The sequence below is a fragment of the Chaetodon trifascialis genome, chromosome 1 (assembly GCF_039877785.1).
Source record: "Chaetodon trifascialis isolate fChaTrf1 chromosome 1, fChaTrf1.hap1, whole genome shotgun sequence".
Lineage (NCBI taxonomy): Eukaryota > Metazoa > Chordata > Actinopteri > Chaetodontiformes > Chaetodontidae > Chaetodon > Chaetodon trifascialis.
In genome coordinates, this window is record NC_092056.1 from 28,161,046 (window position 1) to 28,180,446 (window position 19,401).

At 42.7% G+C, this 19,401-nt stretch overlaps 1 protein-coding gene across 2 annotated transcripts in view; it reads left to right on the forward strand.

Annotated features, from left to right (window-relative positions):
- The window catches only part of mtss1lb (MTSS I-BAR domain containing 2b), a 68,111-nt gene that overhangs the window by 16,111 nt on the left and 32,599 nt on the right, over positions 1 to 19,401 (forward strand). For both annotated transcript variants that reach the window (XM_070959911.1, XM_070959920.1), the window contains exons 2-3: positions 4,188 to 4,249; positions 4,918 to 4,991. In XM_070959911.1, coding sequence (XP_070816012.1) covers positions 4,188 to 4,249; positions 4,918 to 4,991 — 136 coding nt within the window. The remainder of the gene's footprint in view (positions 1 to 4,187; positions 4,250 to 4,917; positions 4,992 to 19,401) is intronic.

The following is a 19,401-nucleotide window of genomic DNA, read 5'->3' on the forward strand; positions in this document are numbered from 1 at the left end:
TTTTCCACATTAATGAAATAATAAATCAATTTCAGAGGTGATATATCTGTAAGTCGACGTACAGCTGTGTCACTCTCACACATGCTTGATGCTGTTACTCTAATCTATGTACTGAGATGACCTCCCATTTATCCTGCCGTGTAACCACTGACATTGACTGTTTCTCCTGGTGGAAGCTGCAGTCAGCACACACACAATACTGGACCTACTTTTAATCACCAAGCAAATCTGAGATGCATGTGCAAGTCCGGCAGACTGGAACCTACAGGAAACTCGCTGAGTCCATGGTAACATCCTGCTGATGTCGCCCCATGCATGGTGGGTTCCTGGGTGGCAAAATCCATGAAAAATTAGCATTTTTGGTTTCACAGTATATGTATTTTACACATTATAGAGGCTTTGAATGTCCCATTAAGATGGTTCTATTTGACAATCTGGTCCATTTGTTTGCAGATGTTTACTGGTAAAACATCAAAACAATTTAAAATACCTGTATGACTGTACAAGCTTAGTAGTACACTGAAAATGATTCTGAAAATTACAACATATGACATTCCCTGGAAAGAAGGAAGAAAGAGCAAAGGGAAGAGGAGTCGTAAACAGTTTCTGGGGTTAGAACTAAAGTTACAACCAGACCAGAAGTGACAGTGCTGTGGGTGGACCAGTCGTCCTGTCAGCACAAATGCAGCTGGCTGTTTTCCTCTGTGGGTGTTTAACTTTAAGGTTTGAGTTGAGCAGAATGCACAGATTGCAATTTGAATGCCTTTACATGGAAAAACACTATAGATCTAAGGTGTGATTAGCTCTCTGACCTGAGCTGTTTGCTGTTCCTCGCTGAAAATGAATGGGCAGCAGCAGCAGCTCTACAGCTCGCCACATGGAAAGAGGGAGGAAGGAAGGGAGGGTTTAAAGGAAAAGGAAAGGTGAAGTATCAAGGTGAATTGTACAAAGCTAGGAATTTCCCTCATTTTTTTTACTAGAAATGGGAGACAAAAACATTGTGATTGACCTTTTGATACAATACACTGAGTCCTTATAATCTGATCTCCACCATAGCCTTTTGAAGGGATATGGAAAACACGGACGGAAGACAGCTAGGACACATTTTTAGTTGTGAAATGTCACCGGGATGAATACATGTGTGCGTAAGAAGCATCCATGCATGTGCTGCTCAGTTGTTCAGTGACACAGGAAGTGGTGATGTAATAGTGTACAATCCTAAAGCTTTTTCACACACTCGCTGTCTCCCACTCTCTGTCTCTCATGCACTCATGTTATTTGCCCCTCGGCCACCGTGATATTCCCAGTGAAGTCCCACAATCATGTGAGCGCGGTGGTTATGGTTGCGGCCTTTGAGCTCTCTGGTTGAGACAAACACACACTCACAGACACATTTATGGGGCATGGAGCTTGCAGGCTGAGAGTTTCGTAACCTGCTTGAATGCTAAACTGACTTCAGAAGAATTCACAGTGCAGACCTTTGACCTTGAGCAGACAGCTTCTGTCATTGTAACATGATTCTGTTTCCCCAATTTCACTGCACAGAGCTTTAAAATTTCATCTAATCAAAGGAATATTGATAAAAAAAATGTACCAAAGACGACATCACTTACACCAGCAGTTATAAAACACCAGAGATTTTTCACAAATTCTGTATTTATGTATGTTATGATCTCTTATGTCCCCTCATGTACGTTATAGGGAGCTCAAGTCCCAGTGCCGTTTCTGGGCTGGCCTCATTTCCTCCTCCATGCCTTGATGCAGTTGCTCAATCAAAGCTTCTTTGATCAGTCATTCTGAGAAAGTTAAAGGTTTCCTGGGGTTTACCATCTTTATCTACTAAAGCACTTTCTGTTAGAATTGAACCCTTCATGACTTTGTTTCATTCCTCAGCGCTTCTCTCCAGCGCAGCAGTGCATCAGACCTGTCACTCCCTCTTCATTAATACTGCTCACTTTCTCTTCTAATGCCATGTTCCCAACTGTGTCGCCGTAATCTCTGCTGTCTATGAAACATGTATGTTGTCGGGCCCTCTCTGTCTGTTCTGATAGATTTCTGCTGTGCTGGCCTCAGTCTGACAAACTGACATTTGACCAATGGAGGTTGTAAGGTGTTTTCAGACAGGCAGCATACAGAGTCAATGGGAAGACACGAGCAGGTGTGATTAGATGTAAATTCACTGACTGCTGTAACTGCTACTTTTAACAGTTTCACACACAACATGCATTCAGTGCACAGCACTGTCCACATTCAACACTCTGTGTTTCTAACATGGTCCGTTTTCACACTGCTGCTGCATTTCTCCTCTAAGTTGCTCCCTCACATCATGAAGTGAGTTTTCCAGGTGACTGTTAATTTGGTTTGGTCAAAGTTAGAAAATATTTCAGCTAGTGCATGTCATGGCTACTTACAGTACCCCACAGCAGCCTACAATGCTAACACAGAGTGTGGAGGGGAAGACCTGCATGTTAAGGAGCAGGAAGCAATCACACACACATATACACTCAATCGTCACTTGGTCACTTGCCACCAGGCTCTTTTACTGGATTGAAATGCCCAAATGTGTGCATTTATGAGTGTGTGTGTGTGTGCATGTGTGTGTGTGGGTAGTAGGAGGGCGTTGCTTCGCGTTATCTCTCATCCACACTACTTAAGCTCCATAGGGCACTTCAAACAGCCTGCAATGGGAGGGAGTATGGTGTGTGTGTGTGTGTGTGTGTGTGTGTGTGTGTGTGTGTGTGTGTGTGTGTGTGTGTGTGTGTGTGTGTGTGTGTGTGTGTGTGCGTCGGTGGTGGATGGTGGAGGGGGTAGCTTTCGGTACTAAGGGGAAATAGGACTGTGATTTCAGACCAAATTAAGCCACATCAAACAGGCCAGATCAAAGAGTGTACATCCCTTACTGTCTGTGCCAGTCTGACATCACGACAGGATGCCCCACCCCCAGCAGACACACACACACACACACACACACACACACACACACACACACACACACTCCTCCTTTGCCTTCACTTTATATTATTCCCCGCCTTTCCCTATGATTCTTTTTTATATTCACAGATGTTCTGTGTCTTTCTGTAATGATATTTGGACCTCCTATTGATAGAAATACAACCACCCACCCCCATTCACACAATTTGCAAGCCTTTAACAGGGTTATGGGTCAAGCTGGATCAAATATAATGTAATATGTGCTGAGGCTGGGTGTGTGTGATAGAGCAGTCATCCAGTCTAAAGGGGTGGGGGAGCAGCATCCATTAGAGATGCAGCTTCACCTTTGAATTGTGTTAGCAATCCTGTGTGCTCTAGTCAAAGTCTTTGATGCTGCCTGATGCCAGTGGCTGTCAAGTGTTCTGTCTGTGTGTGCATGCATGTGTGTGTGTTTTGCTACATGATTAGATGGCTGCATAGGGAGGAGAGGAGGGGTCGCTGCTGTATTTGCGGATAAAAGAAGAGGTTGAGAGAGAGTCAAAAAAAGGGGGAGATGCCGGGTACAGATGGAGCAGACAGTAGGAAAGTGGTGTGTGTGTGTGTGTGTGTGTGTGTGTGTGTGTGTGTGTGTGTGTTTGTGGAAAGAGAATAGGGAATCAGGTTGATGGCAGAAGCTGTACATCAAAAACCTACAGAGATGCAGGAGGAGAACAGAGTGTGCAGAGTATGATCTTCATCAGCTGCAGATCAGTGTAGTGAAGTAAAAGCTAATATCTCCGAAATATACAGTAGTTCTGTATAAAGGAGCATAAACCTGGAATGCTCAAATAAAGTACAAGTAGCTAAAAATTGTACTGAAGTTCAGTGCATAAGTCAATGTGCGTGGTTACTATCAACACTGCTGTCATTAATGTCAAACTGCCATGTCTGGAGAAACAATACATCAGAGGGGAGAAAAGGAGGCAGTTAAAGTGGTTATAGATCCAGTCTAAATGCAACCCAGAGGCTCCATTAAGAAGACAATTTTTACAAGGAAGGAAAGTGACATGACCTTGAAATGTTATGAACATGTAATCAACTGGACATGCAAACCAGTGTCATTTCATTTCCATTTGAAGAACACCTTGACTGAACACCTAGCTCTCTCCTGGCACTCCTGTAAAGTGCAGAGTGAGCTTTGGGCACAGCAGATACTTTGTTTATCAATATGTAAGATCAGTCAATATTAATGTATATTGTCATCTGTGTGTTACCAGTGCTCCTATCCTGTGTGGGAGGACTTCAGCGCCAAGGCCACTAAGCTGCATTCCCAGCTCCGGTAAGTTTCTTAGACGACACAACCAAATGAAACAATAGCTACAGAAATAGTCTTTCCAAAGTGGAACACTGAATATTTTATGCGACACAGGATGAAATCATTTTCTAAAAAGGAAGTCAGACTTCAGCGCTGCCTGAATTGTGTGGGTTTTTCCTGTTTTTTGTTTTTTTTAAGTTTCAGTTCCTTGTATTGGCAAGAATTCAGGGTTTCCCATGCTGTAGATTCAGTGATTTGCACAGAATTTAAATTTTTTTTACCAGACTCTAAAGATGCATTAAAACCACCATATGACAGCATGTAAATGCACTAATTTCATGGCTTGTTCCTCTTTGAACTGTGCTTTTAATTAGACATTAATTACAAAAAACTAAATTGAAAATGTCAGCATTTAAATTAAATATGCAAAAGAAATAAAGTATCTGTTTTGTATGGTTTTCCTGCAGTGAGTTGAGGTGAGGTGAATAACACTGATATCTGCTGGATGTGGCAGCATACTAATAGAATGCATCTACATGTCACTGACCAAATCAACAGTGCTGTCATTACTTTACCAGTGGAAGACCTGACCACTGAATTCACTGAAATCGGGCTGAAGCAGGTGCTCATTAAATAAAGCTTAACCGTAATACTACTGTTTGTGTAGTAATGAGTGTTTTCCATTCATCTAGAACCACTGTTCTGGCTGCTGTGGCCTTCCTGGATGCCTTTCAGAAGGTGGCAGACATGGCTACCAACACCAGAGGTAGGATAACAGCTGTGTCTATATGGGTGTGTGAATGTGTCAAAGACAGAACCAGTTCCCGGCTCAGAAAGCTATAAGCTGTGTGCATTGGCGTGCGTCCCTTTGCCAAAGCCGTGCTGTGTTTTCCTCTTCTGAAGCATCCACATGGCACCACTGTAAGGAATCTTGTTATGCTGCTGAGATATTATCAACCAGCCCACTAAATTCTCCTTTGACTGATGAAAGTGTTTCCAGTAGCCTAAAGGTACACTTTGTCCCAAACTTCAAAGCAGTTGCACTGCACTGTTTATAGAGACAGAGATCAGGGAAGCATCTCGGGGGGGTTGGCAAAAGACATTTATGTCGCAGGACATGCTTTGTCAAACTTCCCAATGCAACAGGAACATCATTTTTGAATGGTGTGTTGCAAATAACATGGTGTTTTGAAGGCTAAGAGGTTTTGGAAGGAAGCTGCTGCTTAGTTTATACCAGTCTGTCATATCTTTGAATTCGACAATGTGTGGAGCTAGCAGGTTACGACAGACGCGGTCAAAAGTGTTGAAAATGCTCGGACAAGTTGTGTGTACAAATGTAGCCTACTTTTAAACAATATTTTGACTCGATTTTAGCAAGTTACCTCACTGCTAAATTCTAAAGCTTTCCTAACATTGTGGCGACATGCTTTCTGCCTCCCCCGCATCCCAGGCGTGCTGGGTTGTTTAAGATATTTTGATATTTCCAATGGAAAGCTCAGCATGGTGTTTCTTCCTGTGGTGCACTTGTTGAAACTTGCTAAAACTGGCAGAATTTTAGAGAATTGTGGTCAATGGATTGTATTTTGTGCTTTTGGCATGGTGCTCTTGATATTCTTTGTGTAGGCTTAAAGCTTGGCTCTAGTTTTAATGTGTGTGGGCTGAGGAGGTCAGACAAACACTTGGCGCCCACTGAAGGCCATCTGAATACTATCATGGTACCTCTGAGAGGGAAACGGGCGAGACGGCTGAGGCTGTAGAACAGGGAATTTCTCCTCCTGTTGTGACTGATTCGGTGCAGCTGCGAGACAGTCTATGTGATGGTGACGTGTGAGCGCGGCCCCAGGTGGGATCCTTCAGAGGAGGATACAGGAAGAGGCTCGTGCTGCTTTTATAGGCCAGACAGGAAATCACCAAGCTCTGTCAGCTCATTTCACATGCTGCTACCACTGCCACACACACAGCGAGAAATATAACGACGGTGACACGAAGACGCAGACTGCATCAGAGGCTCTTTGTACTTTCTGTACTGATGAGTCATTCCTGTTGGAGTCCATTTGTCAGATTGCTGTACAATTGCTGCTCTTTCTCTGCGTGTGATGTTCTCTAATAGATTTGTTAAATGGATGGCGGCAGAAGACGGCACCAATAATGATGCTCTCTGTCTTCCTGCCATTTGCTGTATCAATGTGCTACTTATTACAGTGTGTGTGTATGAGTGTGAATCAAGCCCAAAGGGTACTGATGATCCTGTGCTCTGCTCTTGTACCGACGCTCCCATTTATGAGCCTGCATCTTTCCATTCAGCACGTCAACCAAATGCTCTCTGAATATTACTTATGAAATATTCCTGGAAGTCATGGCAGCCAGTTTTTAACAGTTAACAGGCACTGCATAACCACTAATGACACTGATATTGAATCAGGATGAATGTGCCAGGTCTATGTATTGCGACATATTTGGCAAACTCGTATCAAGTCAATATCCCACTGGCATGGCATTAGAGATGGCAATGCCGGTTGGTCTTTGGTCCAAACTGAAATACTGGATACATCGCCATGCGATTTGGTACAGACATAGATGCCCCCCAGAGGAAGGATCCTACTCCCACCACCACAGAATATACATTTGTAATTTTGAGTAAGATATATGTATCAGAATCCTGGATGGACTGCCTGGAAATTTGGTCCACATATTAATATTCCCCTCAGGATGAGTTCTGTAATCTCTGAACTTTTTATCTGCTGCCATCATCAGGTCCAATTTGTTCACTTAATTTGTTACCCAAAATACCCAAAAAACTGAGGACTTTCCCATCGGCCTCAGCTGCACTTAATGCTACTTAGCATGCTAGCATGCTAACACACTAAATGTGATGAATATGATAAACACTACACCTGCTGAACATCAGTAGGCTAGCATTGTTATTGCGAGCATGCTACCATGGTGACATTAGCATTGAGCTGTACCTAACTCTACAGTCTCACTGAGACACTGCCATAGCTGGAGACCCTTAGAACACTTTCACACCGAACTCAGACTTTTTAGTTTTATCTGAACCAAAATTACAAGACTGAATCTTTCCCTGCACCACAGTCCAGACCAAAAAAATAAACCTTGGTCTAACAAAAACAGGTGGTCTCAGTCCGGATTTAACTGAACCTGGTTCGGTTAGTTTCAAGTGTGAAACCATTTTTTGGATGGCTCGGACATTCGAACCAATTGCAGGTTATAGCAGGCTATTGCCAAAAACAGAATCAATGGGAAAATGAGCTGCAGTAGCACATGGGGAAAGCAGGAGACGGTTTTTATGTTTTTTTCAGTTACAATTCAAACATTGTAAAAAGTCAGCTGAATAAAGAGGAGCAGACAGTTTCCATGTATTTTCAAAGAGGATCGCTAATTTGAACTTGTCGTGAGTTTTGAGCTTGTGGGTGCTGCTTGTAGTAATGCTATAGTGATATCATCATAATGGTAACAAATGAAAAGAGTCTCTTGGCTCATTGTTCTCCATTAATTCAAATGGAAAAAGAGGGCTACCCACTGACATCAGACACACGCCCATCTCCAAACCAATCACTGTCAAGCACAGGGACACGCAGCCCATGCTGGTGATGATGGCAGGACATGGCTATGTCATGTCAACTTCTTTAGTGAGTTTGCATAATTTCAGTGTAAAACTGAGACTAACTAGATCAAATCTAGACAATATAACAAAAAAGTGAACCGTGGTTCAGCCTTTGAGGTGTGAAAGCACCCTTCGTGTTGTTAGAATTTGATGCATTGTAATCTGCATGAAGGTGCCTATCTTCTCTTATCAGAGGTCAGCGTGAAAGAATATTTCAAACCCCAGTTAGGGAATATGAATGGCTGCAATTTTCAGAGGTGAGTTCCTTGAAAATGTTGGACTCAACATGAATGTGTTGTGTCATAATAAATGAATAAATAATATGGTGGCCAATGCGGAATCACCCTGAAGTGGGCGTACTGGTTTGTCTCTGCTGGATCATGGCCAGGCCTTGTTTTCTGCTCCGTCCCTGATGTTTCGGCACCAGATATAGTAAGTTTTCCTCTCAAGCTGATAAAGTTAAAGGCAGCATTGAGGGTGAGAGAAACAGTTTTTCTTGTGTTTGTGCTGGTGTGTATGTGTGTGTGTGTGAGAGAGAGAGAGAGAGAGAGAGAGAGAGAGAGAGAGAGAGAGAGAGAGAGAGAGAGATTAAGCAAGTGGGTGAAATCCAGCAGGAGGAAATGTGCAAGTTTTTGAGAATTCCCTGATGAGGGGTGAATTTGAGTGCACTTTCAGATGTGAACTCCACTCCCCTCTTATAGCCCAAACATTCACTTTCCCCAGGGTAAACTCACTGTGTGTGTGTGTGTGTGTGTGTGTGTGTGTGTGTGTGTGTGTGTGTGTGTGTGTGTGTGTGTGTGTGTGTGTGTGTGTGTGTGTGACAGCACACACTGTATACACTACTATACTGCTTCTCTGATGTGGGTTGGTAGAGGCCCCCTGTGCGTGTGGTGAGTTTCCCATGTTTAATAACCTGTTAATTTGGCATTGTTTAACAACTCCTCTTCATCCCCCAGCATCAGTGAGGATGCACACACAAACACACACACAGCATGTTCCCATATTCACACACTCAGACATAGACAAAACAGCATTATTTGTGAAAGGAGGTTTCTTCCGGTCTTTCGAAATCTAGTCACACAAACATTTTAAGCTTCATTCCTTCCAGGTTTTTAAACGTCAGTGATTTCTTGTCACTTTCCTTTGAGCTGGGAACTCTTTTAGACTCTTCTGCCGAACCACATGAAAGAGAGGATGCTGTTACATCAGTAGTTTTAAGCAGCCGTGGTTTATTGGCTTTACTGGCCTTTTTGATGGAGAGTTAGACCACAGACTTTTTTGCCTCTCACTTCAGATGATCTTACTTATGTTGATCTGAAAGGGGCGCATTCATAAAGCAAATAGGACATTTTGGTTTTGGTTGAAGTTTGTTTGACCCATTCAGGACACAGCAGTCAGCGTGAAATCTTGTCGTCTGGGTGGCTTTTGTTGGTTTGCTCACCAACTCTAGAGCTTTGTTGGTGTGATGCAACCAAAGTACAAGGACACAGACTACTGCACACCACATTTTTCTGTTCTTCATAAATTTGTTCATTTGTGCTGCACATCATCCGTTGTGCATCATTGTCTTATTATATCTGCCGTCATTGCAGTGATATCCAGCATATCTTTCATGGTGGGAACAACATGACGTGCTTGGTTATGTGTGAGCTGCTGAATATTTGCCAAAATCATCATAAACTTCCTGTTTATTTGTTCCTTGTAGTTGAGGTCTTAATGTTCTGTATGCCTCTAATATTAAATCTCTCATGCAAGCATCTCATCTGATGGTAGAGAGACTTTTGTCGTTTTCCATCCCTGACGGGGATCTAGTACAGAAATTTTTTTTTTTTTTTTTTCATTTCTATAATTCATTCAGCAAGTTGAATTTAGAATGTTCCAGTAATTCCATTTGTTATTCGCTGAAAGTACAAAGTAGCTTTAAATATCTAAAATTAAGTGAGCACCATGGACTGCCAATGCTCAGAGGTCTTAGCTGTGTGTGTGTGTGTGTGTGTGTGTGTGTGTGTGTGTGTGTGTGTGTGTGTGTGTGTGTGTATCAATAAGATTTATGATATTCATTATGAAACCTTGCATTCAGATGCAGGCACGCAGACTGCCAATAAAACTGCCACACAGTCTGTACCATCAGATCATCATCCTCATCTCAACACACACACACACACACACACACACACACACACACACACACACACACACACACACACACACACACACACACACATGCAGTAGCACTTTACTGCTGCTCTTTGTGCCAAGTGTGCATTGTGAGAGTCCTTGGGGCTCTTCTCATTTCTTTATTTCGTGCCTCCTCGATGCCTCCTCGATGCCTCCTCGATGCCTCCTCGATGCCTCTCTCCTCTGTCCTCCTGCCTGTGACCCAGAAATCGATCTCATGCATCTCAAGGAGAGAGGAGCTATAAAGGAGGATGCACAGGTGTATCTGTTGCCTTAGTCTTTTCAGTACCTGTGATGTATAAAAGATCCGTGACACACAGTTGGAACATACAAATCACGGCAGGAGCAGGGCTCTCCAAATCTTATTGTTGTATTAGTTATATAAGATGATCAAATGCACATCATCTTTCACTTTAATATTATCATTGGATGCAGGCTGCACCCAATTCAGCTGCCATAGCCATGACATGATGTTTACAAGTGCAAACAACTGCTAATGTCAAATTATTATAACAAAAACATTCTCTTGCATTCAGCACCAATTTGCTGTGCTTCAAGTTGTTATATAGCAGTCAATTGCCCATTATTTAGTCTAAAAATGACATGGTAAAAGTGTTAAAGGTAAGGGTATAGTGGAAAAGGTGAAAGCATAACAGGACACTTACAACTCGGGCTGCCGGCAACATTCAAGATCAGTTTTACTTTGGTATTTCTTACAGGGACTGATGATAAAAACTCTCACCTCATCAGGCTGAGGCCTGAAAATGAAAAGGCTACAGCAAAACACTGCGACAGATGATGCTGCTGTGTCACACATCAAGTTTAATAGATGCCGCTGTGACATGATGGTACCAAAGCAAGGATGTCTCATTTTATCAAATGCCTGTTGGCTCAAAACCCGTGTTCTTGCCTCCACCGCTCACGAAGACGTGAGGAGGAGAGGCGAGGAGAGGAATCGAGGATGTACAAACTGAGAAATGAGAAGAGGCGCTGGGATTGACCCAGGTTCACTGCTACTGCTGCAGGGAGAGTGTGGAGCAAAAAGGGGGGAAAATAGGTTGGGAGAGGGAATATGTTGGAGAAAGAGATGCATCATTATCATCGTCGTCATCAGAGACAACAACATTATTATCATCATGGGAACAAAGAAAGAGGAGTTGATGAGTAAAACAGTAAAAACAAAAAGTGTTTTTCTTGTGCAAAAGTCACCTGGTTCTGAGGTCGCTGCTGGTGGAAACAGCCTTCATTGTAGTTGCGCTTTTCCTCCTGTTTCATTACAGCAATCTACAAAACTGCTAGCTAATTGCTCTCGTCTGGCTGCACCTGCTGAGTGACCGTCCTCATTAGGTGAGCTTTTGTTGTTGCTTAAAACACTTCCTTGTGTCCATTTCGACAGAGAAATATGACTGCTATCTTAAACCAAGATAACCAGACGCTGGCTGAAGTGAAGCATCATTCTGACTTGACAAAACAAAAAAAAACATGCAAAGCTCTTGAGAGATTGTTACACATAAGCCAAAGCAGCAGTGGCTCTATTCAGACCACATTATCAGACACAGAGCCAGATCCTTCAGACTTTCATCCCACAATAAAAACATGATATTCCAAACACAAATAGAAGCATTGGGTCCAGCACGTAATGTACATATCCAATTGCAACAATAATGATAATAATAAATCACAATCAAAATTGTATATATACACATGATAATAACAATAATAATGGTGATTTCTCCTGGGGCATCTTGGATAGGCAGGCCTGGCCATAATTGCAGGTCTGATCATGAATCAAACCTCTATTGTTTTATCTAGAGTACAACGACTGACTGACATGTACTGTACTGTAGTTTAAAGGATGGAATTACATTAAACATTTTTGCAGCTGAGGTGGGTAAATCTGACAGTTTACAGATGAAGACAACCTGCACTTAAAAGAAAGACAGAAGTGCTCTGCCCATTTCATGTGCGGTAAATCCAGCAAAGCTTAAGGTGCTGCTGAAGATCAAAAGGCACTGCTCGCTAACTCTCTAAAATCCTTCATGTATTTTGACACACACCTAAAAAAATGTTCTCCGTCCACCTTCAAATGCCAAAACAATAAGTTTAATCTGCACTGACTACATTTAGAATAAGGATTTGATTGGCTCAGTAATGCCACCTGTTAGCAAGATGCACTGTGATGTCAGTCATCTGACTAAATGAATTGAAGTACAGTCAGTGACAGTACCTGTGCTGTGCTTTTTAGATTTACATTTATACAGTCCATTTTGGTGTGTAAAACACCAGCATTGTGTCAAGAAGCCCAAATCAAAGTGCCACACCACATTGCAGCATTCATAGCTTTACCTTTATCTGTCACATCCTGTACACTTGTATGTTAAATGATATGCATCTGTATAGAAAGAGAACAAGAGTTTGTTTCTGCTAAATAAGTAAGCAGAAACAAGGCTAAGGCTTATCTCAAGTGCAGATGGAAGAAAGGAGAGAAAAAAGGCTGGAAAACTCATTTCCAGCATGTTTATCTTCTTCAGTGAAGGCAAAGGAAGGGAGCTGGGGGGCAGGAAGCAATGAACTTTATGGGAAATGTGGTCTTGATTTGGAGAAACGCTACCAATAATAATACCACTGCTGTGACATAGAGGCTGCCAACGATCCTGACCGTGGTCTCATGCATTTACAGTAATAGTGCCAAGGTAGGAATTTTAATTTCACTGTGATTTATTAGTGTTTAAAGCTACGGCGCACAGCACATTTAAAAGTTGACACAAAAAAGAAGAGCACATTGATTTGCTGCAAACAGGGAACCTCAGATTTGAGGCACAGTGGCGCTGTGTGGAGAAATGCTAGTTCATGTGTTTAAGTGGTAGTGAAACGATGCAGACCAACAGTTGAGGATTGTTCCAATTCTCCGAGGAATGGAGTGATGACTGTATGAAAAGACAGAGGGGTCCATGCTTGAGAGAGCATTGAGTGTAGCGAGTAATAAAGACGGAAACGGACAGAGGACTGTTGTGGGGCATTGTGGTGAAGTTTTCAGCAGCAGGCCTGTGCCGCTGTGGATACAAGCATCAGCTAAGTCTGTGGTTCCCAACCTTTTTTTCTGGCGTTCCCCCTGAGCCCTGTCAGATTGAATCAAGTAACCTTTCATCAGCACCACCGATAGTTTACTATATAAACTATATGGGTTTGGTCAAGTTTGCATTCTATTCTTCGTGTTGCAGATGCTACAAATATTTCCTGCATGCATTCCGCCTCCTTTTAGCTGTTTGAACCATGTATCCATCAACTGTTAAGACTTCTCTGCTCACATGCTACTTTGTTTTCACTCACTCTCACTTGCAACATGTGGTGTTTGGCTGTTAGAACTCACTCAATATGTGTGCATGTATATATAATTATTAATCTCCACAAAGTTAGCTACTCAGCGAAGTGCCTGAAGAGGCACCATGTGTGTGTGTGTTTGCATGAGAGAGACAGAGAAGGTGCTGTGACATACTATTGTTGCACAGGGTGAAAGTAAACAGTAAGAGGTAAACAACGAGTAAACAAAACTGGGTAAAAAAAAAACCAATATAATAACTAAATGCAATAAAAGAAGCAAAAGTTGCTGGTTGTTTGCCTTTGCCTCAAAGCTTGTCTGCTGAGCATGCATGTGTGTGTTCATTCAGTGTAATAAAAAGTATTCAGCACTACCTCATTAACTCGCTGGCTGCCTGGCAGAGCACTCCATGCTGGCTGCACTGATGGCTCCCTGGGCGGGAGGAAGAGAGGTAACACTCACATGTGAGGCCATTTAAGTTAATACAGTCACACGCGCGCACACACAATACGCACAAACACACACGCACGCAAGCACACACACATGCAACTCAGCAAGAGTTCTTACTCTGATTCAGCTTGCAGTATGGCAGCCCCCCTGCAAGGACCACCTGCTAGTTAATACCACTACTCACACACAAAGATACCCCCCCCCCCCCCCCCCCACACACACACACACACTCACTACAAACACACACACTCACCCCTACGCATGAAATTCTGACATGCATGCACATTAGCGCACAGGCATGTGTCTGTAAACACAGAGGCACTGAACAGAGCATGCAAAGCAATTGTGACCACACACGCACATACACACATGCATGGTTAGCCTGTGGAACTGACATGCAATGCGGACAATGGGCAGGGGGACGCATGCCAAAGAGTTGGACTCCAAGAAACTTATTTGTGAGTTTATGTCTTTGTCTGTGATGCATGCGTGTTTCCCCCTTGTCTCGCTCTGACTCTGATCTGCCATCCCTTCAGCCAATCGCAGACAAGTGGAATCACATTTACGAGCACGGTTGCCAGGCAACAAGGAGCAAGAGAGAGAGAGAGAGAGAGAGAGAGAGTGAGTGAGTGTGAGAAAGAGATGGAAGTGGTGGCAGAGAAAAAAATAGCCATGTTGTTGCCAAGAGGAGAGGAGAAATCTGAGCAAGATGGCTTAATTATATTTCACAGATAGCATGCCATGCACAGTCAACTGATCTGATACGGCTGATCATGCAACCAAAGCGCCTGAACTGGCTTTTTTTTTCTATACATAACTGGGTTAGCATGAGGATTAGGCAGCTACTGACCTTACCTTAACCCCACTGAATAGATTATAACCTACAATGTCTGACCTTTCGCCAAGTTTTGATGTCCAGTTGGTGAGTGAGAGCTTCAGATTTTTATCTAGTTTATTTAGATTATAACACAAACACACAGCCTCACAGACATAGGCAGTAACGTTCAGATGGTGTTTGGCATGAATACACACACAAAGAGAGCAGCAAATTTGAGCGAATGACAGATGGTCAAAAAATGATCTATACTTTAAGTCTAAAAACACCATAAAGTATTACAGTTTTATATTCTGTAAATAAAATAACAACCACAAATCCCCTTAATGCTTTTCTTGCTTCTAAATTTCATTGTGCTGTTGCTTTCTGAAGTGCTGCATGCAGTCACAGAGGCTGAGCTAGCTGTTGATAGTCAGTGTTCCTCCAAACTGCAGGCTGGCTGCTGTTAAACCACAGTGGCTGCTTTTTTACTACTGCACCATAAAGAAGATGTGATCTGTGGTGGTGCAGGCTTTTCAGATGTGTAGACACACATTTGATGGAGTTGGGCTGAGAAGGTAAAGTAATAAAACAAGTAGGGCTGCAAATAATGAGCATGTCATCACAGATAAATCTGCAGATCATTTTCTTGATTAATCGATGAAATGCTTTGTCTATAAAAATAGTGAGAAATGCCTGTTAGGATTTCCAAATAGCCTATGTTTATTTATTATTTTATCCAACCAACATACCAAAACCCAAAGATACTCAGTTTACTACCATAAAGAAAAGCAACAAATCCTGACACGAGAGAGCTGAGTTCGCCATTCCTGATTGAAAAATTACAAAAAAAAAAAAAAAAAAGATCAATTATTGAAACAAGTAGCAAGATTCGAGTTCTAATTAATTAGAATTAGCTTTTCAGTTAAAAGCATTTAGAGAGTTTATGAAGGTTTGGGATTGGTGTTTACAAGAACTCTTTCTTTCTTTCTTTCTTTCTTTCTTTCTTTCTTTCTTTCTTTCTTTCTTTCTTTCTTTCTTTCTTTCTTTCTTTGCCACCCTTTCTCTTTCCTCTTTAAGTAGGCCATGGCTGAGAGGCCTGCTGTTGTGGATTGCTACAAAAACATTATTGTCTTTAATTAAGCCTCAGCAACACTGTGTATCTATTTCCCTCCCTACAGCCCCCCATCTCACTCTCCCTCCCTCCCTCCCTCCCTCCCTACCTTCCTCCCTCCCTCCTTCCTCCATGGAGCTTTTCTCTCACTCCTCTGACTCTTCAATGCTTCCTCTACCCTCATCACTTGCCCCAAAATCTACACCTCTCTTCCCTCCTCTCTTGTCCTCCCTCTTACTTCCCAACACGTTTCTCCCATCTAATCCTGCCTCCCATCATTCCTATTCCTCCTTTGCCCTCCTCCTTCCCTCCATCCCTCTCTCTGTCTCTGGCAGCTCTCTAAGGACATTTCCTGATGTCACAGTGCAGTATTGTCCCAGAGGTCAACAACACAAGACATGCTCTGTTGCACACACACACACACACACAGTGCGCTCACTCATTTGCCATGGGAAGCTGAGCTCGGTGAGCCTTGCTGCTCCAAGGCCAAATTCTGTTTAATGAGACAAGAGCCTGGAGTGAGGAGTGGTATGCATGTGAGAGAGTGTGTGCACATTGTGTGTTATGGTGGGTAGATATGTGCAGTTGAGTGCAGCATCAAGCTCTCAATTTGTCAAAATATTGAGGCAATGCCTGCTGCATGCTGCTTGCTGGGAGAACTGGGTGTGTTGGTTTGTGGGTGCATGTGTGTGAGTTAGTGAGAGTTAGGTGTTAATCCACAGCATTAACAGCCATCAGCCAGGCGTGATAACTGGTGTGGCTGCTGCTGGCTCAGCTGAACACACACACACACACACACACACACACACACACACACACACACACACACACACACACACACACACACACACACACACACACACATCCTTGTACTGCTATCCTTCTGAGGACCCTCCATTGACTACATCTGACTACATTATTCTGTAAACCCTAATTATAACAATCAGAAGAGAAGGATTCGCCTACTTTTCAGCGCCTCCTGCTCTGTATGTTTGAATGGTAGCTGTATGTGGGATGTGTTATTGCTTCAGATACCGGTGTGACAATGAAATGCTGTAAAATTCAGGAAATAGTTTGAGTGACGGAATCAAGAGTTTGAAGGTTTATCACAGGCTAAAACACCCCTCAGTGGTCTATTTTACAATGTTCAAAGCTCTGAAAATTGCACTGCAGCAAAGATTTTTATTTTTACTCGTGACATTAACAATGTTAACAGTACAAACATGCACAAATACAAAGTAATTACCAGGGGTATGTGCTTGCACATGTTTGATTGGCCACTGCAGCGCCTTACGGGATGATGTTGCATCGCCTTCCACTGATGAGAGTTCTGAATGTTTTCAAGTTGTTGTTTGTCTGAACGTAGCCCAAAAAAAATTGTACGCGTTTGAGGAGTTGGCCTGATTTAATGAAGGAAAATAACCATCACCGTCCAAAGAAATGTCCAAAATACTTTTCAAATCTATAACTACTGATCATTTTCATCTGTCAAAAAATATTCACTTTATTCCAGTCATTATTTGGGATGCTCCTAAAATTTGCCCATGGTATGGTCTTCAAATGTCTTATTTTGTCAAAGAAACCAAAACCAAATATACAATTTATCAGGTTCAGTTTGATAAATGAGGTTGTAATGAATGTAGTTGTCACAATAGCACGACACTGCCTCTCTGTTCCTCTTAAGAGTCAGCATGCTACTTGTGTAGCATGCTGAGCCATATTTTGGCATATTTGCAAAATACTCCTTCCTGCTTTCATCATGTTTATTACATGTGTCAAATAGCTTCCATTTGTTCCTGATGATGCACATGTCTATTTTCCTACAGGTAGGCATGTGTAAACTTCATCTTCATCCATTTGTTTTTTTCTCTACCCTTCATCCCTGTCTCACTGCTCTGCGGCTCTGCCATCCGGTGCGTTGCCATGGCAACAGTGGCACACACACACACACACACACACACACACACACACACACACACACACACACACACACACACACACACACACACACACACACACATGTTTTGGGGTGCTCTGTCCAGCCTCTTATTTCTCACACTCTTTGGATTTCATCAACAATTCTAATATTTTTGAACACCAAAGTACATTCTTGACCTTGTGTGACAAAAAAAATCTCAAATGAAGGTCATCTTGTGAAAGTTCACAAAAAGCTAGTTATGTAGGATGACAGGAGATGTTTTATCACACAATCCATTTGTCATGTTTTTCCATGTAGCCTCTGACAGCCTTATTCTGTGCACATTTGTCCTCTTCAAATCACTGGAAGCTGCATTGTTACAGAGTCATCAGCAGTAACAGCAGAACAGTGTTTCCCACAGTTACCTGACCTCCTGCCAACCACTCTGCCCAAAACTAAAGTGTTCTCAGAAACACACTGTCACCTCCTGACCGTGTGTGTGTGTCTGTGTGTGAATGACTTAGCCAGAGAGAGAGAGAGAGAGAAAGAGAGAGCACATCTGATGTTTACCCGACTTTGCTGTGTGAGCGTTGGTATATTAAATTATCTGGTTGATCTGTGCACGAGGTCTCTCATTCCACTAATTTTGCTTCAGTTTGGTTCTCTGTCATGCTTTATCTGTGGGGGTCAGGGGTGTGCAGAGAGGCAGAGGAGCGTACATGATGCCCAGACTACATTACCCACAATGCTATATTTAGACCACTGCAGTGTGTGACTCAGCACAGCTAAACCTAACTCTGGGCTAACGGCTCAGCTGGTCATGCCAGCACGCTATAAGTACAGTTTTATGCATGTTTAGTTCTTTTCAGAACGACTGTGCCACATGAGCAGCATCATAAGAACTGCAGTTGCTGGAAACCACATGACCAATCACAAATTTGCAACAAAAGGCTTTACATGGAGGGATGCATTCGTCTAAGATTAAACAGGCTTTATAGTACCATAAGGGTTCCATTCAGAAGCATTCGTATGTGTGAGTAATCCTGACACTCCCAGATGCACACACCACCTCTCTTGCCCTTAGGCAGCTGATATGATGCCTGCCTGCAGATGGCATGCTGCATGTTACAGTGGATGCCATCTGTAGAATGCATGGCTACTATCGTGCGTGTAAACATGAATGCTATAAAGACTGCGTGAGAGCGTGTGTTCATCATTGAACATTCACATAAGCATATGTGAAGCTACAAGTATGTTTCAGTAGGTGTGCAGGGAGATATGCATGTGTGCTTTGTGTGGCAGTGTGTAATTGGTGACATGAAGTGTGGAAGAGCAATGAATTCCAAACACCTTTCCACGCAGAGTGTGATTATATATGTTAGTCATGTTTTCAAGCCTCGTTATGCGCGCAGACCAATGTGCAAGGAAGCCATGACGAGCAGTCACCCCAAGGGCATCGTGGAATGTGTGAGAACGTTTCTTTCCTAGCTGCTGTTCTTTTTGGGTGCAGGTGAAGAAATAGTCTTTGACTTGACTGCTGCATCTTCATCATTCTCTCATTGCTGTCTAACAAACACCAATACTGTAGAAACATCCTTTTTTTCTTCTTTGTTTTTTTTCTTGGAACATCTGATCAAAGCTTTCATTTTGATGAGTATCAGTTGTATCAGTATCAGTGTCCTAGAGTAAAGGCCCATTTATACCCTCCGGATCCGGACGAAATCCGTCCGTCCGTCCCACACGTTGCCTCCGTAGGGG